The sequence below is a fragment of the Saccopteryx leptura genome, chromosome 3 (genome assembly GCF_036850995.1).
Source record: "Saccopteryx leptura isolate mSacLep1 chromosome 3, mSacLep1_pri_phased_curated, whole genome shotgun sequence".
Taxonomy (NCBI): Eukaryota; Metazoa; Chordata; class Mammalia; order Chiroptera; family Emballonuridae; genus Saccopteryx; species Saccopteryx leptura.
Genome location: NC_089505.1, coordinates 84,396,804 through 84,423,646, shown reverse-complemented (window position 1 = coordinate 84,423,646; position 26,843 = coordinate 84,396,804). Strand labels below are relative to the sequence as shown.

Below are 26,843 nucleotides of genomic sequence, written 5' to 3'. Positions count from 1 at the left end.
GGCCAGCTTAGGAGTACCCTAATTAAGTTAATAACAATGTACCTACCTATTCAGTAGTTTAAGTTAAAAAAATTTGGCTCTCAAAAGAAATTTCAATTGTTGTACTGTTGATATTTGGCTCTGTTGACTAATGAATTTGCCGACCACCGCACAAGGCATTAACGACCGGACACTTGGATGCTCTAGTCTAGCTCTTCAGTTTTTCTGTAAACCCAAACAGTTCTAAAAAATAAAATCTATGAAAACACAGCAATACACCAGTGATGTCGAAGCACCCGTGGGCACACAGCCCCGCCCTCTCAGCACCCCTACACGCGGTGGGAGAACTGACCCCCATGCCCTATGGGCTGCCCACCATGTCCTTGTAAGCCTCTGCTCTTGTTTCAGACCCCACCATGACCAGGGCCCTCAGAACATGCTGGTTCATGACATCTAAACCTATCCACCTTCACCATGAAGACCTTTCCTGGGACCAGGTCTCCAAGTAATTGAGCCCCGGGAAGGTGTGATCTAGGTGTTGTCCAGGTGAGCAAAGCAGGGACACATCAGTCACCTACGCTGCCTCCACAGACCAGTCAGAGTTTTAGAAAAACACTGATAGCCACAACAGCGAAGACAATGGGGGGAGAGGGGAACAGTGCTACTTCAGATGCTGGACAGTGGGTGGCCGGCCAACAGTAGACTGAACAGGGCCAGACCCCAAACGCCCTCAGCTTGGAGGCTCTGAAGACCAGGAGTGGGATGCCCATGGTACAGCTCCCACACCTCTAAGGAGGAGACCCCTGTCCTCCCCCCAAGCAGTCAGTGAATGAGGGCTCAGCCTGGGGGGATACCCAGAACCTCCCCAGGAATGTGGACCAGCCACTACGGGGGCTCCTAGGGACAGGCTCAGCTGGGACTGACCATGACATCCACCAGCTTCCCGGTGCCCACATGTCAACGTGGACAGATGACTCAGGGTCACCGGGGCTGAAGAAAGCCTCCTAGTCCAGAACCAACCGAGAAGAGGAAGCTTGTTGGTAACAGCTGCGTAAGGACCAAAGAAAACATTAGAGGAAGGCCCTGGCCGGTTGACTCAGAGGTAGAGCATTTACCTGGCGTGCGGGGGACCCGGGTTCGATTCCCGGCCAGGGCACACAGGAGAAGTGCCCATTTGCTTCTCCACAGCCCCCTTCCTCTCTGTCTCTCTCTTTCCCTCCCGCAGCCGAGGTTCCATTGGAGCAAAGATGGCCCGGGCGCTGGGGATGGCTCCTTGGCCTCTGCCCCAGGCGCTAGAGTGGCTCTGGTCGCTGCAGAGCGACGCCCCGGAGGGGCAGAGCATCGCCCCCTGGTGGGCAGAGCGTCGCCCCTGGTGGGAGTGCCGGGTGGATCCCAGTCGGGCGCATGCGGGAGTCTGTCTGACTGTCTCTCCCCGTTTCCAGCTTCAGAAAAATACAAAAAAAAAAAAAAAAATTAGAGGAAGACCTGACTGTTCCATCAGGTTTCCTGGTGTGTGTCTGCGCCTGAGCCCTGGCAGTGTAGTGGTAGACGCCAGCACGTCACCCGCTTAGTCCTCCCTCATCCGTGAGGGTCAGTCTATTCACAGGGAAGACCGTGCTGTGAACACCAGGTCCCAGGCTGGCAAGTGGCAGAGCAGGGTCCCAACCCGGCCACGGGGACGAGAAGAGCTCCCCCATGCACAAGCTATAGGATTCAGGAAAATCACTCGACCTCTCTGTGCCCCAGGTGCCAATCTTGTTACAGAATGGAGACAACAGTATGCACACACACCTCACGGGACACTGATAGGGTTACACGCATTCACACAAGTGAAGGCTTAGGGCTGTAAATGTGCTCAACAACTAATACAATTACTTTATAGTTCGGGGCCTCACCGTAATTAATAACCTCAAATAAAAGGTGTGATCTTCCCTCTTTGGAACAGGAGCCGGATTCTGTTTTTAAAAGGAAGCTTGAGGGCACAAAGAGAACTCTCAGAAATTAAAAATAAAAATAACCACCTTAGTAGACAGTTTGGACAAAAAAATTGAAGATACCTCCTAGAAAATAAAATGGATAAAATGGGAAATAGGAAAATCAGATGCCAATCTGAGAGTCCCAGACCAACTGAATGAATGAAGCCTTGAGCCTAAACATGGGTCCCAGCTCCAGAGGCTACACCGCCCACAGCAAGGTGCAACATCCTCAAACTCGAAAACATGGAAGACCCAAGGATCTAAAAACTCTCAGGAAAAGAAAAGCCACAAAAATCAAAACATCTTCCGACGTATCCATCTGACTGGAAGCTGAGGGAAGATCATTTCTCATCTGGGGCTCCATTCCCAGATCAACAACCATTACACCTGTGGCTGGGCCAAAAGCATATTAAGACTGGGGCTCAGAAAATGTACCCCTTTCTCAGCCATCCTGGGGCTGTCTTAACCAGAGACTAAGCCGGGAAAGGGGCGCAGGAGCCAGGGATGGAGGGAGCATGCAGGAGAGCTGCGGAGGACCTCGAGGACAGCACAGGGGGGCTGGGTCACCAGGAAGGAGGTGTCGTGGGCATTGAGGGGGCTGCCCACCCACTAGAAAGATTACAGGCAAGTCTGAAATATGACTTCTAGAAAACGCTAAGAAAGAAATCCATGACAGCACAAACTCTCAGCGATTAAACAAAAAAAAGGTGACCTGACCCTGTGGCGGGGGGGGGGGGGGGGGGGCAGAGAAAGGGCTAGCTGAGCGCACTCATTCCAGAGACGAGGACCAAGTAACGCCCCCAACAGAAACATCTGGAAACAGCAGCATACATGTGTCATTCGGAAATCTGGAAATAAATGCCGAGAACCTGCTATGACCAGAAGTGAGCCCCCCCCCCGCCCCCTGCAGGTGTGAAGGGGGAAGCGGGCAGGGACACCTGTTCTCTTAAACCGCAGGGAACTATTCAACACCTTAAAAGACAAATGTACCAAACTCAAAACTGCATTCAAATATTAAAATAACGTACAATGCAAACTCTGCTCATGAGCACATCACAATAATAACATAGTTTCCCAATCAGGACGGCAGCCCGGCCTGTCCACCATCTCACAACCACATCTGACTTTCAACAGTCCCATTTCACAGATGAAAAAACAGAGGCGAGTGGCCAAGGCCCTTCGGGGCCACAGCCCAGGGCAGTGGGCGGACGCTGACCATCTGCTCTCCCGCGAGGCCTTCCCCATGCACACATGGGAAGGCTCCATCCAGCCGCAGATCAAAGCTTTTGAAACTTCCCACAGAAGAGACGTTACAAAAAGCAAACTTTAGACCTGACCAGGCGGTAGCGCAGTGGAAAGAGCATTGGACTGGGATGCGGAGGACCCAGGTTTGAGACCCCGAGGTCGCCGGCTTGAGTACGGGCTCATCTGGTGTGAGTAAAAAACTCACCAGCTTGGACCCAAGGTCCCTGACTCAAGCAAGGGATTATTCGGTCTGCTGTAGCCCCACGGTCAAGGCACATATGAAAGCAATCAATGAACAACTAAGGTGTTGCAACAAAAAACTGATGATTGATGCTTCTCATCTCTTTCCGTTCCTGTCTGTCCCTATCTATCCCTCTCTCTGACTCTCGCTCTGTCTCTGAAATAAATAAATAAAACTAAAAAAAAAAAAAAAAAAGCAAACTTTAGGAAGACCAGATCCATTCAAACCACCAGAGGTACAATCTGGGTCCCCTCCACCCACCCACCCTCTGGCATCATCGAGCACAACCTCTCACTCACCCGGTAAAGAAATAAGGAATGAAATGAAGTGGACCTGGCCTCCCTGTTGGTCAGACCCCAGTGACAGCACCTCTGACATGAGTACCAAGATGGGACTTGTTCTTAGCATGGCATTCCTGCGCCTCCAGGCTCTGAACATCCCTGTGGGGAAACAGTCAACCAGCCAGCCCCCAGGTCGGCTGCCCAGATGGGCTGGAATGGGGCCGGGTCAGCCTGGAAGCCTCAGAGATATGAAAGCGGAAAGAAGCCGGTCATGAATGAAGTGCCCTAACTCAACATGTTTAGGCTGATCCTAAAAATAAGTCGTCACGTCCAAATACAGCAGGGTGCTGCTGTAAACTCATCACCAAAAATTATGCTGGGTGAGCAACTGGTTCAGGTGGACTATTCTGGACAAAGTGCCACCCCTTCCATAAAACAGGAAACACTAAGGAAGACCTACCTCATCTGGGTCTAAGGGCGGGGGGGGGGGGGGGGATGGCGGGAAGAGCATGTGCAAAGGCCCAGCAGTGGCGAGGACTAAGCAGATGATTCAGACTCGCTGGCCAGGTCCCTCACACATCTCTCCCCATGAAGAACAAAAAGGAGAAAGGAGACACTCTTTCCTTTGATGTAAACACCAGAGACATCAGACCTGGGAAGGTTTCTCCTCAATGGGCCGGGTACAGCCCTGGCTCTGGAGAGAAGGTATTCAGAGGTGTCCCGCCACCCCAGACCAGCCCCCTGCTCAGCATGTCCTTGCGCTAAGTCAGCAAAGGAGATAATTACTGCCCAAGTCCTCAGAACTGAGCAAAGGTCAGGGCCTGACCCTCACCACTGCCTACCTGTGACTGGGGAATGGTCCTCCCGATGGTTAGGCCTCCCTGGGCTCTGCTCCGTCTGGGTGACCAATCGCCCAGCAGGCAAGATGCTGCTTCTCCTCTACCACATTACAGGAAGTTCACGAGAAGGGGAGTCTCCACTGGGCCACAAACAGTCCTGATGGAGTCCCCACCAGGTTGACAATGGATGGCAGGGTGGCCAAGGGTGGCATCCACCGGTGTGCCCAGTCAGGTCTGACCAGGTTTCTCAGCCACTCTGTGTGCCTGACTGATGGAGAGATGACCTAACACATGCGGAGGCAGCCCAGAGGCCCTGGGGGGCCATCTGGAAGGTTAGCCCGAGCTCAGAGTTGGGCAAACAGCACACACGACTCCTTATGTAACTGCCAGCAGCTCTAAACTTTGTGAAGGTGCCTGGTTGGCTAGTTGGTTGGTTGGTGGCTGACACCTGAGACAGGACTATGGTGAACCCACAGATTTGACCAGGACACAGGCACAGGTGACAGGCAGCCAGAGCCCCATCTGCCACCATCAACACAGAATGGGACTGTTTCTTTGGGGTGCAGGAAGTGCTTCTCCAACCTGTCCCCTGTTCACAGTTCTGATGTGACCCAGCTGAGGCCCCGCTCTGGGTCCCCCCGGGCAGCATATCTGTGCTCTGAGGGTTCCATCAGCTGCGCACAACCCGCGTGTGGTCCCCCGAAAGGAAGGAGGCCGAGATGTCCCAGTCGTCCCGAGGAAACCATGACACAGCTAATCTCTGCACACTGGCACACATGCATGTGAGCCACCACCCGCTCCCCTTCCCGATGGCCCCATGACACAGCCTACATTTCATGATTCAAGGATCCAAAACAAGCAAGCTGCAGAGCTGGCCCCTCTGCTGCTGGGGGTGGGGAGCGCCCTGCTCCTGGGGCACCCCTGTACCCGCTACACTCCAGCTACCCCCAGCACCCGGCACTGTGCACACAAGGGGACCCACTGCCCCAGCCCAACCGCCTGGCCCCTGCCAAACCGGGGGGGGGGGGTGCCTGCTGCTGTATATATATACATTTTTTTTTCTTTTACAGAAACACCTTGCAAAATGGAGGTCTGAAAAACACCCACACCCCACCTCCCCGCTCACGATGCAGCCCTGTGCGGCTCAGTCTACCTCCAACCATCTCAGAGCGGAGAAGCGGGCGCCACACTCATCGCCACCGAGGAGGACCCTGCGAGCCAGCCAGCGCACGTCAACACTGGCCGTGCTGTTGTCGTCAATGCAAACCGGAGCCAGGACCGGCTAGGGTGGTGGGAATGGGAGCCACAGGCAGACAGGCTGGGCCAGGCCGAGGAGCAGGTGCTGCCTCACCCTGCTCCACGCTGCCACCCGCTGGGACTGGCCACCCGGAGCTGGGCAGCTCCCAGCTCCGCAGGGCGAGGAGCCAGCCAGGAGCCAGCCACGCACATGCCCCGACCCCTCCCCCCCCCCCAGAGAGCAGGGACGCCACCCGGGCCCCCGTGGGGCTCAGATGTAGATGCGCTTATTCCCTGAGCCACGGCTGTGCTGACAGGCCTCCGCACAGACCCCTGCATCAGCCGCCTCTCTTGCCGGGCTCATCCGTCACCCTCAGAAACGGGGGCCTCCCCACTCTCCCCCGCACGCTGCCTGGCACTGCCGCCTCTGTGCTGGGAACATCTGTGCAGCTGGGAGGCCAGTCGCAGCTTTGACCGCGAGCATACGGCCTGCACGGTGGGGCCGCAGGGGCAGCGATGCGCAGTACTCACCCGTCCTCCGCCTCCTCCTCCCCGGCACAGGCGCCTTTATGTTCTACAAGGCGGTGGGCGTGAAGGCAGGCATTTTCCTGCCCTTTCATGCGCCGGGGCTGACCCCTGTCCCCTCGACCCCACAACAGGCAGGTGGGCTCCCAGGCTGGGGCAGTTATTTAAAGGCAGGCTGGCCGGCCATCCCCCGCCTCTCCCATCCCTGCCTCCTCATGTCTCCAGGCCCGGGTGGTACCCAGCTCCCCTGGGAAGCTGGAGCCGGCAGCTGAGGCACCAGCTAAAACACGGCCTGGATATCAAAGGAGCTGACGTCACATGAAAACAACCATCTCTGCATTGAGACGGTCCTGGGAGTGGGCAGCACCAACAGGAGGCAGCTCAGCCTCAGGGAGCTACCATTGCAGTGTCGGCGGGGGACAGAGAGCTCAGCTGGCTGGGACCCTCTGGCCAGGATACAGGGACAACCGCGGCCACCCAAGTGCAAGTGACCTCCAACCTGCATCCACAGAGGCCGAGAACAGACTCATCATGAACGCTCAAGGGGTCTGAGGCGGGTGCCATGGCCCAGGGGACGAGGGGAGGAGGAGGAACCGTGGGTGTGGTCAAAAGTTGGCCAAACACTGGGTCAGGTGGCCTTTCGAGGTTGTTGCTGCTCTGTGGGGTGGTGGGCACAGGGAAGGGCAGCAAGGAGGTCGCCCCATACGAGGAGGTGAAGATGGGGTGACACACCCGCCAGTCTAAGGTGAGAGGGGCCCCATGACGCTTCACAGGGCTCTCACTCCACCTGTGTCGTGCCTAGACGTGGCCAGAGCAGACCCCCAGCTGCAGTGGACAACTTGACCCTCCTACTCTGACGCCTCTGACGCTGTGTCCCCCCCAAACCTTGGCCCAAGACCCCAGGCGGCACCAGAGCCTAAGCCATGTCTCCCCAGATCCAAAACACACACAGGAAAGCCTGGGTAGCTCCACCAACCTCCCTGCAACCACTTGAATAGGTGCTAGCCCTGCGTGGCCAGGCTCCACCCTGGGGGCATGGGAAATGACGGGCGCTTCCCACCCCCACCCTCTTATAGACCCCTGCTGCCATTGAGGGGCAGAGGTCCAGGATGAGCTCCCCCCAGCTTAGACTCCCACTCCCCTCAGTGTGGAGCAGGTATCAGGCTGATGATATGGACCATTCGTGGTCACAGAACACTCTGGCCTGGGTGCAGACTCAGGCTCGCCGTGTGGCCTGCGGTCACTTTGGAGCGTCCATCATCAGGCAGCTGGACTTTCACAAACGTGGTACTGTAAACACAACACTCAGAGGCTCCCACTAAGGGAGGGGATGGTCCCCAAACCTCCTTTATGGGAAACGCAGTCAACAGGGCTCCCCAGCCAGTGGCCTGAGGCTGGCTGTTGTAGTGCTAATCAGCTGAATAAGATTAAAATAGTAACATTTCAAGACTTGTGGAAATCACCTGAAATCCAGATTTTGGTGTTGGTAACCTGCTCGTTGTGGACGCTCTCCATTCAGTGGCAGCCGAGTAGCTACACCAGGGACTGAACAGCCCGCGGAGCCGAAACATTTACTCCCCAGGCCAAGAGAAAAGCTTGGCGACCACCCCAACTAAGGCTGTAAAACCATCAGGTAAGAGGAGCTCCAGGTCTACATGGGGCTTCCCCAGGAAATGCAGAAGTAGCAAGCCCAGTGTGAATAGGCGTCCATAACAGGCTTCACACCACCACGACCGACCTCTTGCCCACTGGTTTTCTGATGCAGGTCTGCTGGAAATTTCATGCCGGTCCGCGAAAGAGTTGAAGCACTGGCTAATCAGCAGTTGAAAACCACTGTTTTAGCCCGTTGCCCCCAATCCACCCAAAACACACAGTTTTGCAGAATGCGAGAACACTCAGGCTGAACTGGCAGATGGCTAATTCTATCGGAAGCCTCTCGTAGGTAGAAAACTAGCTTTTCCAGTTTGTTGCAAATAATTTGAGACAAAGCTGAATGAAACCGGGTTTTTAATAAAACAATAGACGTCCCTATAAATGCCAGGGAACTGGAAGCATTAAGTTACTCTGGGAGGATTCGTGGTTACCCACCTACTGTGCCTGGAGGATGTTCCACCTGGCCTTGGCCCCCAGGGCCCAGACCATCAGCTTGACCAGCCGCTATCCTGAGCCCTCCACCCCCCAGCTTGGCTTATTCTTCTTGTTCCCAAAGACGGTGGGCCTGAACACACCTGATGGGGGCACCGTGCTTCCCACTTGCTCAACCAGCTGGGGTGTGGGCGGGGCTGGTGACAAGCTGGTCTTACTGAGCCCTTAGCAAGTTCCTGAAGCTCTTGTAAACTCTGTTAACACTGACACAGCCCATGAGGTAGCTATTACTATAGCCCGCTTTTACAGAGGGGGAAATTGAAGCACAGAGAGTCATGCCCACCTGCCCAGAGCCGCACAGGGCTCACCAGCAAACCGGAGTCTGAACTCAGCAGCATAGCGGTGTCCAACTGACTGGTACACACACCTACCACCTTCCATGGTCTCATAGACACACACATCCCTGGTGCTGCCGTGGCTGCAGGGAGCCAATACCTGGCTTCCCCATGAGGGTTGTGACCACCGGAAAAATGTGACCCTGGCCAAGGCCGCCCCCCCCCCCAGCTCTGCTCTGGGCTGTTGTCCAGCATGTGTCCAGAGAACACATGAGGTTTCAGAGCCAGAGAAAGGGCAGGACAGCAGCCCCAGGCCCTAAGGGTGGGGCGTGAGCAAGACGAAGGTGGCAGGTGGACAGGGGCTCTGGGGATCCTACTATAGCCCAATGTGAGCCCCTTGTCCTCCCACAACCCCTGGAGGGAGTCCCTTCCTCTCCAACCTGCTGTGACAACCCAAGGCTGTCCCTGACCAACCCCAACCCAACTCCCACTTCAGGGTCATGGTTCCTCCAAGCTTCTAAACATCCATGCCCAGGTGAGCCCAGCCTACACTCCCTCCCCTACAGAACACAGGTCAGTCCACGTTTTGTCACCACTATGCACAGACACCTGCCTAGACCTTCTCAGGCTATGAAACTCTCTCCCCAAACTCAGAGTCAAGGGTTTGGGGTCTGGCTTCAGGGGCAGAGCAGGGACAGCTGTGACCTCCCACCCAACCCTCCAGCAGCAGTGACTGCCCCCAAGGCCTGGGCTCCTGAGAGGTGAGGAAGCCCCGCCCACAGGCACAGGGACACAGCTACCATCAAAGGCAGTGGTCCAGTGGTCCAGTCATCTGCTGAGCAAGCCCAGGCTGAGGCTGGAGAGGGTCCCACTTCTCAAAGTCCTGACTCAAAAGCAATCTCCCCTCAAACCCTGCTCTGGGACCTGGCATCAGCCCCAGAACCCACCTCCAGGACCACCTAGTGACAAGAAGGGGCCACTGGAGTGTGGAGTGTGCTGCCTGCTCTTCGGGACATGGGATGCCCCTCCCCAGGAGGAGGCTGGAGCGGGGGCCAGTCCACAGCCTGCCTGTCCCCTGGCCAGTGCAGGGACCCTCTGTCACTCAGTCTGTGGACAGGCTGGGACCAATGACATAAAGCACACGGAGCTGCCATACCAGGTTCTGATGACCTCGCGGGATACCGTCAGCTTTTAGGGGGAGCCAGTTGCCACAGAAGTCCCAGATCTGTGTCCTCTCTGTACGGAGGACTAGAGGCCCAGCTGAGTCAGGACCACTCAGCTCTGCCCCTGCAATCTCAGTGTGAACACCCCAGCCCTCTTTCCAGCCCCTCCCAGGAGGTCACCAGAGTCTCCACCACAGACCACAGGGAGGCCACGGGCCTGACCTGGGTAGGGAAACGGCTGACAGGACTCCTCTGTCCCTTGGGTGCACCTACCCAGCCACATGCTGCCCAGGCCTGTGGCCACCCACCAATGGCCCCTGAGCAGTCTCTGGCCTGAAAGAGGGACAGCTTCTGGTTCCTGCACATCCACATCCAACCCCATGTGGCAGGCCCTGCCACCTAGCAAGCCTCCTGCTCCTCCTCCTCCTCCAGGAAGACACCCAGGAAGAGGGGCTGACATCAGAAGCCCCAGCCCTTAGTGCCTGGAGTGGCGGCCACTCACCTGCCGAGACAGCCCTGGTGACAGAAGAACTTTAATGCACCAACTGTCCTTCACAATATACCGAACAGCACTCGGGGGAGGTCTGATCCTCAATGTTTTTACAAACACTATTCTATTTCCAACCCAATTATTTCTACTTTATAAGGAAAGACCATCACTAAACAGTTATTCACTAAAGGTTGATGGAAATGTCATTCCTGTTGGCAGGACCATGACCACCGTCTAACACTAACCCAGCTTCCAGACAGACAGACAGACAGACAGACACACACACACACACACACACACACACACACGTGGCAGCCACACCGTCCCTAGGGAGAGTCCCTTTCCTCCCAGGCCATCCCACTGGGGGCTCACTCCATCTTTCAGTTACCCCTGCCCCACAGTCCTCTAAGCTGGAGGCTTGGCAGGTTTCCAGGAAGGACCCTATGGAGGGGGAGCCGGGAGGAGTGGCTGCCCCCAGCATAGCTGTAGCTGATGGAGGTTTGATCACTGGGATATGAAGGACAAGCAGCTGTCAGAGGGGCAGACAAGGTGCTGGGCAGGAAGCAGGCAGCAGTATCCTTGAGAAAAAGTGCTTGACCGGATCAGTTCCCCTTGTGGGGGGTCCACGGTGGGTAAAGGTGTCAGCTACACATAACTGTAGGGCCTGAGAACAAGGGAAGACCTACAGAGGGGCCACCAGACCCACCAGCTGGCCTACAAGCTGGCCCAGGGTTTGTTCCTGACCACCAGCACTAGCCACAGCCCCAATTTCACAGCCCCGGCCCCTAAAATTCTCGGGCAGCCCCATGTCGGAGGGGGCCTGCCCCGCAAGCCAGGCCTAGGGTAAACTCACCACCCACTGTGTGACCCAGGGCCCTTCCCCCTCAGAGCTCCACACAGGACCCCACCCCAGACACAGCTCTGGGAAAGCCCCAGGCCCACATAAACCCACAACAGCCTGAACCACAAAGCATCACACAAGAGGGCCAGGAAGACCCTGTGCAAAGAGCATTTTCCAGGAACAGACCCACCCACAGAGTTAAGCCAACAGCTCCCCCCCACCAACCCAACATAAGGAGACTGCTGGGCAACCAGTCCTGGATAGTGGCCCCCAAAGACATGCCCATGTCCTGACCCCAATACCCTGCAGATATGCCTTCCTTTGGAAAAACGTCTTTGCAGGTATGATTAAGTTAAGGGCCTCAAGGTCATCCTAGATTCCCAGGTGGCCCTAAATCCAATGACTGATGTCCCTGCAGGAGAGGAGACTCACAGACCCAGAGCACAGGTGCCACGTGAAAAAGAGGGCAGAGACCGGAGTGAAGCCTCTGCAAGCCACGGGTGCCCTCTGCCACGGAAGGCGGAGAAGGTAAGACACACTCTTCCGCTGAGCCTCCAGAGGGAGCAGAGCCTCCAGGCTCAGAGGTGAATGTCAGTCCCTCTGGCACCGGGAGGAAGGAAAACAGCATAGGTCAGAGCAGAGACAAGCAAAAAGAGAGACCAGAAAACCATGGAGAGAATCAATGAAAAGCTCACAAAACTGACAAACCTGAGTGAGATAGACTAAGAGAAAAAAAAAAGATGAATTAATAAATCAGTGGCCCTGGCTGGTTGGCTCAGTGGTAGAGCGTTGGCCTGGCGTGCAGGAGTCCCGGGTTCGATTCCCGGCCAGGGCACACAGGAGAAGCGCCCATCTGCTTCTGCACCCCTCCCCCTCTCCTTCCTCTCTGTCTCTCTCTTCCCCTCCCGCAGCCAAGGCTCCATTGGAGCAAAGTTGGCCCGGGCACTGAGGATGGCTCCATGGCCTCTGCCTCAGGCGCTAGAATAGCTCTGGTTGCAATAGAGCGACGCCCCAGATGGGCAGAGCATCTTCCCCTGGTGGGCGTGCTGGGTGGATCCCAGTCCGGCGCATGCAGGAGTCTGTCTGACTGCCTCCCCATTTCCAACGTCAGAAAAATACAAACAAAAATACAAAAAAAATAAAGATGAATTAATAAATCAGAAAGGAAAGCAGGAACGTTACTACTGATTCTACACAAGTAAAATGGATAATGAGAGAGAACTGTGAACAACTCTATGCCAACCATCTGCATAACCTAGATAAAATGAATAAATTCCTAGAAACACAAAATCTACAAGACCAGACCACAAAGAAATGGAGAACCCATGCAGGCCTGCAAGTGATAAGGAGAGTGAATCAGAAATCAAAGTCGCCTGGCCAGGCAGTGGCACAATGGATAGTGTCGAACTTGGACGTTGAGGACCCGGGTTGAAACTCCGAGGTTGCTGGCTTGAGTGTGGGTTCACCTAGCTTGAGCACATGGGTCGCTGACTTGAGCGTGGGATCATAGACATGACCCCAAAGTTGCCGGCTTGAGCAAGGAGTCACTGGCTCAGCTGGAGCCCCACAGTCAAGGCACATACAAAAAAGCAATCAATGAACAAGTAAAGTGCTGCAATGAAGAATTGATTCTTCTCATCTCTCTCTCTTCCTGTCTGTCCTTCTGGCTCAAAAAAGGAAAAAAAAAAATAAAGAAAAGAAATTCTTCCCACAAAGAAAAGTCCTGGACTGGACACCTTCACTAATGAATTCTACCCAACATTGGAAGAACTAGTACAAACCCTTCTCCAACTTTTCCAGAAACTGAAGAGAGAACACTTTCCCTAACTCACTCTTAGAGGCCAGCATTCTCCAAAACACCAAAGACAGGCAAAAACACCGCAAGAGAAAACTACAGTCCAACATCCCTCACAAAAACCGACACAAAAAAACCTCAACAAACAGCAGCCAGCAGCACAACTAAAAGGATGATACACAATAACCAAGCAGGATTTATTCCTGAAAGGGTGATCCCACATATGAGTAACAAATGTAACATTCCACATCCCCAGAGCAAAGGAAAATAAAACAACACACTATGGTTTCAACCCACAGAGAAAAGAAATCTAACAAAGTTGAAAATCCTTTCATGATAAAAACACTCAACAAACTAGAAACAAACGGTGGCATGTGTCCCCTCCCCCCCCCCATATTACCAAATAATTAACTCAATTCTGACATTGTACAACTGGAGATCATCACATCATATTCCACTTTAAGGGCTCAGTCCTACAAGGCTGCCCCCCCCCCCCCCCCACACACACACACCCTGGCCAATGTCAGGTACCAGTCTAGACTGTCACCTGTGCTTCTGAGCCACCAGCTACAGGTCAAAGATTCCCAAGACTCCCCCAGCACCCAGCACTCCCCCCCAAGGTTCCATTCATTTGCTAGAATGGCTCCCAGAACTCAGAGAGACATTCTGCTCATAGGATCACAGTCTATTATAAAAGGAAATACCTCTGGACCAGCTGGTTAGAAGAGATACAAAGGACCAGGAGTGGGGAAAGGGCGCAGGGTGTCCCCATCTCCACATCTCCGGTGCTCACCAACACAGAAGGACTGATTAAACACACTGCAGATGGATTCAACTTCCAGCCCCTCTCCTGTCCTCTGAGGTGGGAGGTTTGACTGAAAATTCCAACCTTCTAATCACCAGGTCTTTGTGGTGACCAACCCTTCCCTTGAGGCTTCCCAGGGGCCCTGCCCCAAGTCACCTTATCTAGTGAGGCTCAAAAGGGAATCCTAGCGAATGATAAAAGAGAACTCCTATCACCCAGGAAATTCCAAGGGCATTAGGAAGGAGCATTGAGTCAGGAAGTAGAGACACAGACCACATGTGTTTCTTATTGTACCACAGAAGGAAAGTACCTCAACACAATAAAAGCTACATATGAAAAATCCGGAGCGAACATACCAAGGATGAAAGACTTCAGCTTTTCCTCTGAGATGAGGAACAAGAGAAGGATGCTTACCCTGACCACATCTAGCCGACACAGCACTGGGAATCCTAGTCAAAGCAATTAGGCAAGAAAAAGAAATCAAAGGGATAGATCCAGATTGGAAAAAATAAATAAATAAAGTTATCTCTGTTCACAAACGATACAGAAAACTCTAATGATTTCACAGAAAAGTTATTAGAACTCATAAACAAATTCAGCAAGATAGCAGGACACAAAGTCAACAAAAATCAGTTGCATTTCTATAAACTAGCAATGAACCCAAAAAGGAAATGAAATGGTTCTACCTATCATACCATCAAACCTGACAAGTGGTGGAGCAGCAGATAAGAGTGTCACAACCCAGAATGCTGGGGTCACCAGCTCGAGCCCAGGGTCACCAGTTTGATCCCAAGGTCACCAGCTTGAGACCAAGGTCACCAGTTCAATCACCAGGTCAAAGCACATATGAGAAGCCATCAATGCACAGCTAAGTGGAGCAACAAGTTGATGTTTCCTTTTTTTTTTTTTTTGAAATAAAAAAAATTTTTTTTTTAATTTTAATGGAGTGACATCAATAAATCAAGGTACATATATTCAAAGAAAACATGTCCAGGTTATCTTGTCATTCAATTATGTTGCATACCCAGCACCCAAAGTCAGATTGTCCTCCGTCACCTTCTATCTAGTTTTCTTTGTGCCCCTCCCCCCCTCCCCCTTTCCTTCCTTCCCCCCCCTTAAGGTTGGTTTCTTATCTCTCTCCCCCCCTTCCTCTCTCTGTCTAAAGTCAGTAATTTTAAAAAATCTCCTACAAAGCTATAGTGATAAAAATCAGTGTGGTGCTGGCATACAGAAAAGACATAGAGGCCAGTAGGACAGAAGAGAGAACCCAGAATAAACCCTCACATCTGTGGTAAAGTGATTTCCAACAAGGGTGCCAAGACCATCAGTGTTTTTTCAATAAAAGGGAGCTGAGAGAACTGAATGTTCACACACTAAAGAATGAAGGTGGACCCCTACCTCATACCATATATAAAAATTAACTCAACAGCCTGGCCTGTGGTGGCACAGTGGATGGAGTGTCGACCTGGAACCCTGAGGTCACCGGTTTGAAACCCTGGGCTTGCCCGATCAAGACACATAAGGCACACACTATAAGCAACAAGCAAGCAGAGAACAACTAAAGTGAAGCAATTATGAGTTGATACTTCTTGCTCCTCCCTCTCTTTCTCCTCTTTCTGTAAAACCAATAAAATCTTAAAAAAAGAAATGAACTTGACATGCATCAAAGACCTAAAATCAAAACCAGTGAGGGCCCAGATGGGCAGAACATTGGCCCCAGACGGGGATTGCCAGGTGGAGTCTGGTTGGGGAGCGTGTGGGAGTCTCTCCATTCCCCTCCTCTCACCTGGAAAAGAATAAAACAAAACAAAAAACCAGAGAGACACCACCTCATACCCATTTGGATGGTTACTATAAAAAATAAAAAAATAGCCTGACCAGGCAGTGGCGCAGTGGATAGAGCGTCGGACTGGGATGCGGAGGACCCAGGTTCAAGACCCTGAGGTCGCCAGCTTGAGCACGGGCTCATCTGGTTTGAGCAAAGCTCACCAGCTTGGACCCAAGGTCTCTGGTTCGAGCAAGGGGTCACTCGGTCTGCTGTAGCCCTGCGGTCAAGGTACATATGAGAAAGCAATCAATGAACAACTAAGGTGTCGCAACGTGCAATGAAAAACTGATGATTGATGCTTGTCATCTCTCCGTTCCTGTCTGTCTGTCCCTGTCTATCCCTCTCTCTGACTCTCTCTCTCTGTAAAAAAATAAAAATAAAAGGAAGAAGAAAAGAAATAAAAATGAAGAAAGAAAGAAGCAGAAAATAAATGCTGACGAGGATGTAGAGAAATTGGAACCCCGTGCGCCACTGGTGGGCACATAAAATGGTACAGCTACTATGGAAGAAGCATGACGATTCCTCAAAAAATGAAAAATAAAATCACCATACACTCCAGCAATTCCACTTCTGGGTACATACTCAAAGACTTGAAAGCAGGGTCTCACAGAAATTCTTACCCACAATGACAGCAGTGTTACTCACAGCAGCGAAGAAGTGTCCACCAAGGGATGAATGGATGAACAAACAACATAGTCTGTCCATCCACACACAGTCTTAAAAAGAAGGAAATTCCGCTACAACATGGATGAACCTTGAGGATATTATGCCGAGTGAAAGAAGCAAGACACAAAAGACAAATTCAATACGATTCCACTGACACGAGAACAGTTGAATCCAGAGACAGAGAGCAGATGGTGGTGCCCGGGGCGGTGGAGGGGGTGAGAGGGAGCGAGTGTTTAAAGGGGACAGAGGTTCAGTTTTCCAAGATGAAGAGTTCAGAAGAGGATGGTGGTCATGGTTACACAACAACGTGAAGGTGGTTACTATCCATGAACTGCCATCTTACAACAGTTAAGATGGTAAATTGCATGCTGTGTGTATTTTTGCAGAATCAAAGGCTGGTGGAAAAAAGAAATGAGTTCTGACTCACTCTACAACATGGGTGAACTTCGAAAGAAATCACGCCAAGTGAAAGGAGGCAGTTAATTACAACAGACCACCCAGTGCGTGACTTGATTCATATGAAACGTCCAGATCAGGTACAGTCACATTCGCAGAGTGAAGACCAGTGGTGCTGGGTGGAGAACAGTGATGCTGACTGTACGAGGCTTTCTCTCTGAACACATTAAAAAGCAGGAGAGGCCCTGGCAGGTTGGCTCAGTGGTAGAGCGTCGGCCTGGCATGCAGGAGTCCCGGGTTCGATTCCCAGCCAGGGCACACAGGAGAGGCGCCCATCTGCTTCTCCACCCCTCCCCTTTCCTTCCTCTCTGTCTCTCTCTTCCCCTCCCGCAGCCGAGGCTCCATTGGAGCAAAGATGGCCCGGGCGCTGGGGATGGCTCTTTGGCCTCTGCCCCAGGCGCTAGAGTGGCTCTGGTCGCAACAGAGTGACGCCCCGGCCCCCTGGTGGGCAGAGTGTCGCCCCTGGTGGGCGTGCCAGGTGGATCCCGGTTGGGAGCATGCGGGAGTCTGTCTGACTGTCTCTCCCCGTTTCCAGCTTCAGAAAAATACAAAAAAAAAAAAAAAAAAGCCACACCCTTCTTTGCCTGACCTGTGGTGGCGCAGTGGATAAAGCATCAACCTGGAATGCTGAGGTTGCTGGTTCAAAACCCTGGGCTTGCCTGGTCAAGGCACATACAACAAGCAACCAATGAACAACTAAAGTGGAGCAACTATGAGTGATACTCACTCCCCCCATCCCTTATCTCTGTAAAATCAATAAATAAAATCTTAAAAAAAAAAAAAAAGCAGGAGAGGTGGGGGCTGCTCCACAACTCAAATGCACCAAACTGTTCACTTTATTTATTTTTTTTGTATTTTTTCCAAAGTTAGAAGCGGGGAGGCAGACTTCCGCATGTGCTGGACCGGGATCCACCTGGCATGCCCACCAGAGGGCGATGTTCTGCCCATCTGGGCCGTTGCTCCGTTGCAACCAGAGCCATTCTAGCGCCTGAGGTGGAGTCCATGGAGCCATCCTCAGTGCCCGGGGCCAACTTTGCTCCAATGGAGCCTTGGCTGTGGGACAGGGAGAGAGACAGAGAGAAAGGCGAGAGGGAAGGGTGGAGAAGTAGATGGTCGCTTCTCCTGTGTGCCCTGGCCAGGAATCAAACTCGGGACCTCCACATGCTGCGCTGTCACTCTACCACTGAGCCAACAGGCCAGGGCCTAAATTGTTCACTTTAAAAGTTTAAAATAGTAGCCTGACCGGTGGTGGCACAGTGAATAGAGCATCAACCTGGAATGCTGAGGTACCAGGTTCAAAACCCTGAGGTCTCCAGCTTGAGTGTGAGCTCACTGACGTGATCCCATGGGCACTGGCTTAAAGCCCAAGGTTGCTAGCTTGAGCAAGGGGTCATTGGCTCAGCTGGAACTCCCCAGTCAAGGCATGTATGAGAAAGCAATCAATGGACAACTATAAGTTGATGTTTCTCTTCTCTCTTCCTTCCTACTTGTTCTTCCTCTCTCTCTCTCTCACCGGAAATAAATAAACCTGTCAAGTCTGTAGAATTCATATTGACTACAATGTGTGGGAAGGTGTTTTGCTGAAAATGAAGACTGGCCAGGCTGGCACAATGTGGCCCTTCCAGCTGGACTAGCCCAGGTGCCACAGTGCAACCACACCCCTGCCACGTGTCCACCTCTGGCCACAGCACATCAGTCCATCCAGCTCTCCTGGCAAGGGCCTCACATGGCTCGGATATGTTTACATCCCACCCTCTGACCCCTCACACACACCCTTGGTGTTGTGCAGAGCTGCTTGAGGCCATGAAAACTGACCAAGAACTTGAGTGCTGTGGCCATTGGGTGACCAGAACAGGGTTGTCCTAACTATCTGAGATTAGCATTAAAATCAAGCCAAAAGAGTAAAATATTGCAGAGAACACCAACCCTCAAATAGCCCAGGACCCTGGAGGGCCCATGTGAAGAGGGGTTTCTGTCCACTCCTGACTAGCAAGACGAGGCCAAGCAGACGTCAACACCCAGAGAGGGGCTCTGTGTGCCCGGGTGGGGGGGATACAATGCTGTCTGTTGCCCTGGCTCCCCCAGCACCTACCACCTCCCGGGCACTGGAGGAATATCTCCCACAAAACCTGGTGCTCCTCAAGCCTCACAGCCACCAGGTATGCAACTCAAGGACCTGCTCTGGTCCTTAAAGCAGGGCTCAGGCAAAGCTCATCACAGTCTCCAAATTCCTCCATAGTGACATGGCCATCGCCCAGGAGTCACCCCCATGTCTACCTCGGCCAGAGACCTGACTCCTCAATGTTCTGGGATCACCACGCCCCCCAGCACAGCCGAGGCCGAGCCAACCCCAAAGACTCTTCCCTACACAAGGCTGGCATGAGTGTGACGCAGGACAGAGCAGCGTCTCCAGGGGAACAGCAAGGAAGGTGCCAGGGCTGCGGACAGAAGGACAGACCTGAGACGACAGGGCCAGTGCTACCAGGGCCTGGGACTGAGCTGATGGCCAGCTCCACTGTCCGGGATGCTAGGCAGCGCGGAGATCCCGTGCCCAGGGCCACACTGGCTGCTGGAGACGTCTCTGGGCAGACAAACAAAGACAGTCTGTCACCACCATCAGAAGCCATCTAGAGGGCAAATAACAAGACCCTCCTAGAGAACACAAGCAGAGGGACAACCCCTGCCTCCCAACCACAGCCAGCCAGGCTCATGGTATTTTTTCAGTGTTCAAAAAGATGCTTAAACTGTTGAGTGTGATGATGCCTTTCAGGATGCATTCCCCTTTGCATGAGACATGGCAACCCCCAAGGGAAAGCAGCCCCGTGAAGGGACTAGGACCCTAAAACTCCTGTGCTGGACTCCTGCCTCCAAGGCCCCCTGATGGGTACCCCTGCAGCCAACTGGGGCTCCTGCAGGTGGAATTCCGCATCACAGTGGTGCCCACCTAGCACCACCCTTCTCTCCAGAAACCCAGTGCATACCCACCTCACAAGTCTCCTGCCTTCACCTGAATCCCTCACAGAGAAGCGACAAGACACAGCACATATGTTATCTGCTGCTCCTGGGCCGGGTGTGCCCCCTGGACTAGCCTGGCTGGGCGCTGCCGGAAAGCGGCCCTCTCAGTGTGGCTTTCCAGCCTCTGAATCTCAAGCTGTAGCCCCGCCCACCCCATCTGCCACCTCTGCCTTCACTTACCAACCTCTGACATGGGTCTCTCACCTGTCACCTGCCACCCCCGTCCTGCCCAGCCAGTGTGCACCTCACTCTCCCTGTGTTCCTCACCTGGACCTTCCCTCCTGGGGATGGTCAGGGCGTTTCCAGGACTTCTGGCACCAACTGACCAAGCTGGTACCCGCCCTGATGGCCGCACTCATGCGCCAAAACTGACACACCAAAAAAGGCAGGGACGCCAGCCAGCGAAAAACCCCACAGGAGGTCCCATCATCTGTTCACTCCTGTTAGGGTCTTCATGGGGTAAATGGCCCTACTTTACAGGCTATCAGGAACGCCATCTTCTCCTTGTGCGCAAACACGTTGAAGCCCAACCCACAGCCTGTGACAGGGGTAAATGTAAGGAATGAGTGACAGGGGTCAGAGAGAAGAGCAGTACTCACTGTCTTCTCCTGGGCAGGGCATGCCGGGCTGCTCGGGGGTGCTCGGGAAAACTGCGGGAAGAGAGAGAACATCATTAGCACCGTGCGGCTGTCCCCCAGTGCCGCTCCAGCAGAAGGCAGCAGACTGGACTGACCACGCATGTGCAGAGCCTAAGTGGCCAACGACCACCCGCTTTCGGGTGGTGCTCAGGAAGGCAAAGACTTGGGAACCTCAGGACACGTGCGTCCATCCAGGACTTCCGAAGGCACAGGGATGTCAGGGGAAACATCAGAGGGGTGTCGACGGCAGAGCGCCTGAGGGGCCCTAACTTCATACGGAGAGGGAAGACCCACAGTCACTCTGAAAACCGGTGTCCGAAAGCACACTGGACTCTATGTCTCTGCACTCAAGGAGTTCATAATGAAATGTTGTCCAACACACCCAGGACTTTCTTGGTAAATTACTAAAATATATAGAAACTTAGGCAGTATAAAAAGCCAGAAACGATCTGTTTTTAGTCTGGAAAGCAGCTTGAGAGCACCACTGCTGTGAATGCACCAGACATGTGCTCACACCTCAATAGCAGAGTGGCCGAGGTGGGCATAGTGACAATACGGGTGGACAGTGAAATAAGTCGGTCAGAGAAAGACAAGCACCCTACGATCTCACTCACCTATGGGATCTAAAGGACAAGATGAACCAACACGTAAAACAGGAGACAGACTCACAGATAAAGAGTAGGCCGACAGCTGTTGGGGTGCGGGGCAGGGCTGGGTGGCGGGACTGAGCAAAAAAGAGTTAACAGAGAAAAAACTCACAGACAGGGACACAGGCAATGGTGTGCTGATTTCTGGGGAGAGGTAAATGAGAGGAGGTAGTGGATGGGAGAGGGGGCATACATGGTGATGGATGGAGACTCGGCTTGGGGAGGTGAACACACAGTACACTGTCCAAAAGACACATTGTAGAATTGTGCACCTGGACCCTGTACAAATTTGTTAACCAGTGTCACTCAAATCAATTCAATAAAAAGGGGGGAAATTTTTAAGAATAAATCTATACCACATCTATATAAAGAGCTACAAAAACAGGATACTTTAACCAGCTATTAGACCAGCATCAGAGAAAATGACCAGCTGACAGAAAGCAGTGACCAGCTTCATACTCTAGTCTACCACGTGGCTGGTTGGCCACCACTGCCGGAGCCACTCTTTTGGGCCCCACAGACACCCTGCGGAACCCTGAAAGTGTGGGAAGCACTGTGTGAAAACTCCCAATTTAAAGACTATACTGGAGCGATAACGAAATTTCAGTGTATACCCCAACTCTGAGCCTAACAGGCTGAGGACCGCTGTGAGCCTGGAAAGCCCCAGGGAGAGTCAGGTCTCCATCCCTGAGCAGTGCTGTGGGATGGGCCCCTGCTCTGTACACTCGGCCACGAGCCCAGACCGCAGAGTTCTGGGAGAGCTGGAGGGAGCTGAGTGTGCCAGGCTTCTGAGGCCCCAGGATGCCCGCCCCGGGACTCACAGTCAAGCCTAGGCTTCTGTGCCAGGGAGGGGACCCCTTCCTGAATCTACCAGTGAGGGCAAGTTTTGTTTGGGTTAATAATGTGTCAGAGAGGAAAAGATTGTGTTACATTCAACATCCTCAAATTCTCTGGCACCCTATGACTCTAAATTGTTATCCTCTGTGTGGCTTCCAGTCCCCCGGGGAGTGGGGGGGGGGTCATGGGTCCCTGGGCTCCCATGTCCCCAGACCGCAGAGGACAGCTATGGAGAGAGCCCTGCCACCCAACCCCTCCACTGTTGCTCCCGCCCTGCCGGGGGCACTGACCATGAATGATGAGCCCATCATCCCTGCGCTGACAGGACAGGCGGAATGCCTCCTCCAGTTCCATCTGGGAGGACACGGTGCAGGGGTCACCTAGGCGAGCAAGACACATCATTGAGGCCCCCGCAGGCCTAAGGGCAAAGGTCTCCACACAATACACACTCTTTCAGAGCAGAGACAGGTCCCAGAACAGCTGGCCCTGAGCCCCACCTCAGAACCAACCTATCCCTGGAGGGGAGGGGAGTTCACCCACAGCCCAAAATGGCCCCATGCAGAGCTAAGCCTTGCTAACTCTTGGGTTTTCCCAGACGTTCTTCTTAAGTCATTCCCAACCTAAAAGGGAAGGTTCCTGATCATCTACTGCTGGACAGGGAACACAGATATGCACAGAACCAGCGCCCATGTGGCCCTGTTCCCACAGGAAGGGGCTCCCCCGCATCCTCGGCTGCCAGTCACACTCATCCCAGAGAAGAGGGTCTCTCCTGGACTGTCTCTCAACCTCTTAGCATTGTGGGATGTGTGTCTGACTGTGAGAGAGAAGGGAGAGAGGGAGCCAGAGACAGGAGACAGACAGAGACAGAGAAGGATCGGAATGGAAGGGGCTCGCTACGCGCCCCCTCCACTTTCCCTGAGAAAATGAAGCTCGCCTGACCGGTGTTGGCGCAGTGGATAGTGTCGGACTGGGATGTGGAGGACCCAGGTTTGAGACCCTGAGGTCGCCAGCTTGAGCGCGGGTTCATCTGATTTGAGCAAGGCTCACCAGCTTGAGCCCAAGGTCGCTGGCTTGAGCAAGGGATTACTCGGTCTGCTGTAGCCCCCCCAGTCAAGACACATATGACAAAGCAATCAATGAACTGAAGTGCCACAACGAAAAACTGATGATTGATGCTTCTCATCTCTCTCCGTTCCTGTCTGTCTGTCCCTACCTATCCCTCTCTGTCTTTGAAAAAAGAAAAGAAAAAAAAAAAGAAAGAAAGAAAATGAAGAGCTCATCCTTCCAATGCACCCACAGGAAAAACCCCTAATATGAGAGGGGACAATCAGGTAAGGAGAGTAAGGACAAGCCCACAAGGGGGGAGGGGAGACCCCTGCAGTCCTCCCCGGGGTCACCTGCCCACCCCTACACCCAGTTTCTCTTCTGCAGGTAGCCAACCTCTTCCTGGACAGACTTCCTGCCCCCTACTGGGGAAGCTGCTGCAATGACTTTAGACCTCCCCACAGAGGGACAGACACACGGGTTTAGTGATTTGTGCTCCAACAACACGTGACCCCGGGCTACCTTCACTGTCCACCCACTTGAGGGTGAGCGGCTGCCCCTGGTGGAGGCTGCACATCTCCCTCACTTCTGCACAGAGCTCTTCAAAGGTGGTCGCCGCATCCAGGCTGGTGATCAGGATGTCCCTGGGGCAAAGAGGAGGCGGACAGGTCACCATGGCATGCACATAAATTAAATTAGATACAGATTACTGATCAACCAAATTATTTAACTATAATAAATAAAATTTTCCCAGAGCCACTGACCAATGTCTTGTGATATTAGCACCATGAAGACCCCTAGGCAGAAAGGAAAGATCTATTCTGGTGACTGGATAACCCTCTCCTGGGGCAGAAAGGACGTGGGAGCAGCAGAAGGTGCCTCCTAGTGGAAGCTGGGCAAATAGCAACTCCGGCACCAGGTTCCAGTTCTGACCAAAAGGCTACACCCACCTGCTTTATTAAACTGTCCCCCAAACCTGGACAGTGCTGAGGAGGGTGTCCAGGTCACTGAGAGGCAGAAGAGACTAGTATAATGGCTTAAGGGTGCCCTGGAAGACATTCAACTGCTTCCCTGCAAATTTTTTTTAGAGCAAGTCACAGAATACTACTGTCTTTCATGTCTTCATCCCAAAACAAGATGCTGACAATGGATGGCGGGAGATGGCTTAGGGATTCCAGGTCACCCTCTAAGGGCTGGCCTTCACAGGTAGGGCAGCTCCCCTCCAGGGAGCAGGAGGGAGGGGCATGGTCCTGCTCCCTCCATGGCTGGGGACAAGTGCCAGTCCTGCCCCCTCACCACAGAGGGAAGGGAAGGCATGAACTCAGATGGGACAAATTTGTATTGAAACAGGGAAGCACATCCTCAGAGCATAGGCTGAAGCCGCAAGGAAAACACCCACACGTGACATCACAAGAGTGCAGCCTGAAAAGAGATCTGACAGGCTCTGAAACATCTCAAACCACAGACATGCAGGGTCTGCTGGTGTCAGCCCTGCTGGCTTCTGAATCCCACCAAACAAGTGTTTATAAAGTCTCTGTCCACAAGACAATACATCCAGGGCCGCCAGGACCCAAGATTCGTCCGTCCACAGGCAACACCTTGGCTCAGCATAGCAGCCCAGCCCACAGGCCTTGCTCACTTTGATGGTCCCCAACTGCCCACCCCTTCCTGCTGGAACTGGCCATCTTCTCTGTTCAAAGACCCTGAAGCACAGGCCCCCAGTACCCCATGTGCTCCCCCAGGACTAACCCAGACTGTCATCAACAAAGCCTGTAGTGTCTCAGCAGATGGGGAAACAAAGGCATGGAACAGGTACATGGCTCATCAGTGAGGGCTCCAGAAATGAAGTTCCCATCCCAACCTACTCCATCATCCTGGGGTCACCCAGACCTGGTACCTACACTGACCAGCACACTCATCACCTAACCCAGTATCCACCAGTCCTCCTGCCCCCAGGAACTTTGGAAGTCAGGGCTGCCATCCTTTTACCTTTGACCTGTCCCTGCTCAGTTTTACCCCCCCCCCCCGTCCCCTGCATTCTGCCTCCAAATGGAAGCTAGTGTTTCCCCCAGGATGGCAACACTGTGGAAATGTCCACATCAGGATGGACCACCAAGGGCCCTCATCACCTGGCTGCAGAGAGGCATGACTCCAGTACACACAGGATGGGGCCATCCCATCCCCAATGCCAGACCCGTGACCACCACCACCAACTCGCCTCAATCCTAAATCAAGCAGCCACTCTGAGCAAGACAGTGCCCCAAGAATGGTGACCAAGTTGGCACCCAACAGCCTGGTCAACTGCCCTTCCCTGGACCCCCAGGTCTCCCAAGCCACAAGACCCACCCAGCCAGGGGCTTTGCACACAGCAGGTCCTGGATAACGGATTCTGCAACAGGAACTTGAGCTAGAGAAAGGAAAGGTCCAGCAGTCATCTCCATGACCTCACAAAAGCAGGCATCTGAGGCTCAGCCCGGCAGAGCAAGGTGAAAAACACAGGTGCTGCCAGACCCCATCAGATTCTGGTGACTGCACACCCTCCAAAGGCCCAGCTGGGTGGGAGGGAGACCCCTATCAAGCCTTTGGGGGAAGCCTGGAGGGATGGGCAAGAGTGATCAGGAGAAGCCATCACCAGGTGCCAGCCCCTCCTCCCCTTGCCCGGTTGCTGCACAAAAACAACCTTCCTCTGCGTGGGTGGTGCCACCAGCCTCTCATCTGGACCCGCCAGGTTTGGATAAGTGAGCGCTGATCTGGGTGGGTGCTTTCCGGACCAGTGTCCCTGTCACTGGCGTGGCTCTGAGGACTAGGACTCCCAACTCAGTCCCCTGGGAGAGGCAGGAGCAAGTCAGTCAGTAAAAGCAGGCAGGGAAGGGAGGGAGGAGTGGAGCCCAGGGCAGAGGTGGGGTGTGGGAGGAGGGGAAAGAGGGAGGGGAGAAGCCAGAGGAAAGAAGGGGATGGGGAAAGGGAGGAAGGAGCGGAGGTCCGGAAGGGAAGGAAGAGGAAAGAGTGTGGGGCGTGGCCTCATCCGCTGGGAAACCAGACTCAACAGGTCACATTACTCCTGGTAACCAAAGAGCTCTCCAGGGGCCAAAGCCAGGGAGTGGACCGGGTGGGCGGAGCACCTGGTCCATAACTCCCAGGGGGTCCACTGAACTTTCCCCACAATTTGTCTCCATCCCCAGACCTATGCTCCCTGTCTGGAGGTGCCTACTTGAATTTATCTTGGGGGCATGCTGGAGGGTGGAGTTCCCACCCCACCTACCCCAGGCCCCTCTGGGTGTAGATATCCTCTCATTAAGGATCATCTCTGATTTTTATAAAGTCCTTAGTTACTCAATTTGAAGATTCCACAGTTGTTCGGGTTTATCCATCAGCAAGACAAGATGCTCTGGTCCTAGAAGGAGCCAGAGCCCCAGGACCTGGCCAACCACCTCCCAGCTTTAGTGGCAGTCCACCCTTCCAGGCAGGAAGGCAAGAAAGACTCCAGACCAATTTAGGCGGGCTGGCCAGTGCTTCCACCAGAAATCCATCTTCCCTCGGGCTCGGCCACCAACACCCACCCATCGAGCAATCCCCTTCTGGTTGAGGATGGCACAGGGGGCAGGAAAAGCCTGGTCTGAGACCTCAAACAAGAAACACTCAGGAGGTCATGAGCCCGAAGCCCCTTCTCAGACATGAGGACGCACCCGGGCGGTGCCCCTAGAGCAGACCGCGGGGAATGCTACTGTAGCCCAAATCGCCAAGTTCACCCACAGGGTCGCCGTTCCACTCCCCCACCCCCCGGGCAGTGGCAACCCTGACAGCAGCCAGGCCGGATTTCGGGATTCCTGGAGACCAACCCCGGTGGAAGGAAGAAGCGGCAAAAGTTCCCAGTTC

The 26,843-nt window shown here is 53.6% G+C and overlaps 1 protein-coding gene across 2 annotated transcripts in view; it reads right to left on the bottom strand.

Annotated features, from left to right (window-relative positions):
- PRKCZ (protein kinase C zeta) overlaps positions 1 to 26,843 on the bottom strand; it is an 83,422-nt gene that overhangs the window by 55,494 nt on the left and 1,085 nt on the right. For both annotated transcript variants that reach the window (XM_066374823.1, XM_066374824.1), the window contains exons 2-4: positions 23,490 to 23,611; positions 22,214 to 22,303; positions 20,401 to 20,451 (exon numbers count right to left, since the gene is read on the bottom strand). In XM_066374823.1, the coding sequence (XP_066230920.1) occupies positions 20,401 to 20,451; positions 22,214 to 22,303; positions 23,490 to 23,611 (263 nt within the window). The remainder of the gene's footprint in view (positions 1 to 20,400; positions 20,452 to 22,213; positions 22,304 to 23,489; positions 23,612 to 26,843) is intronic.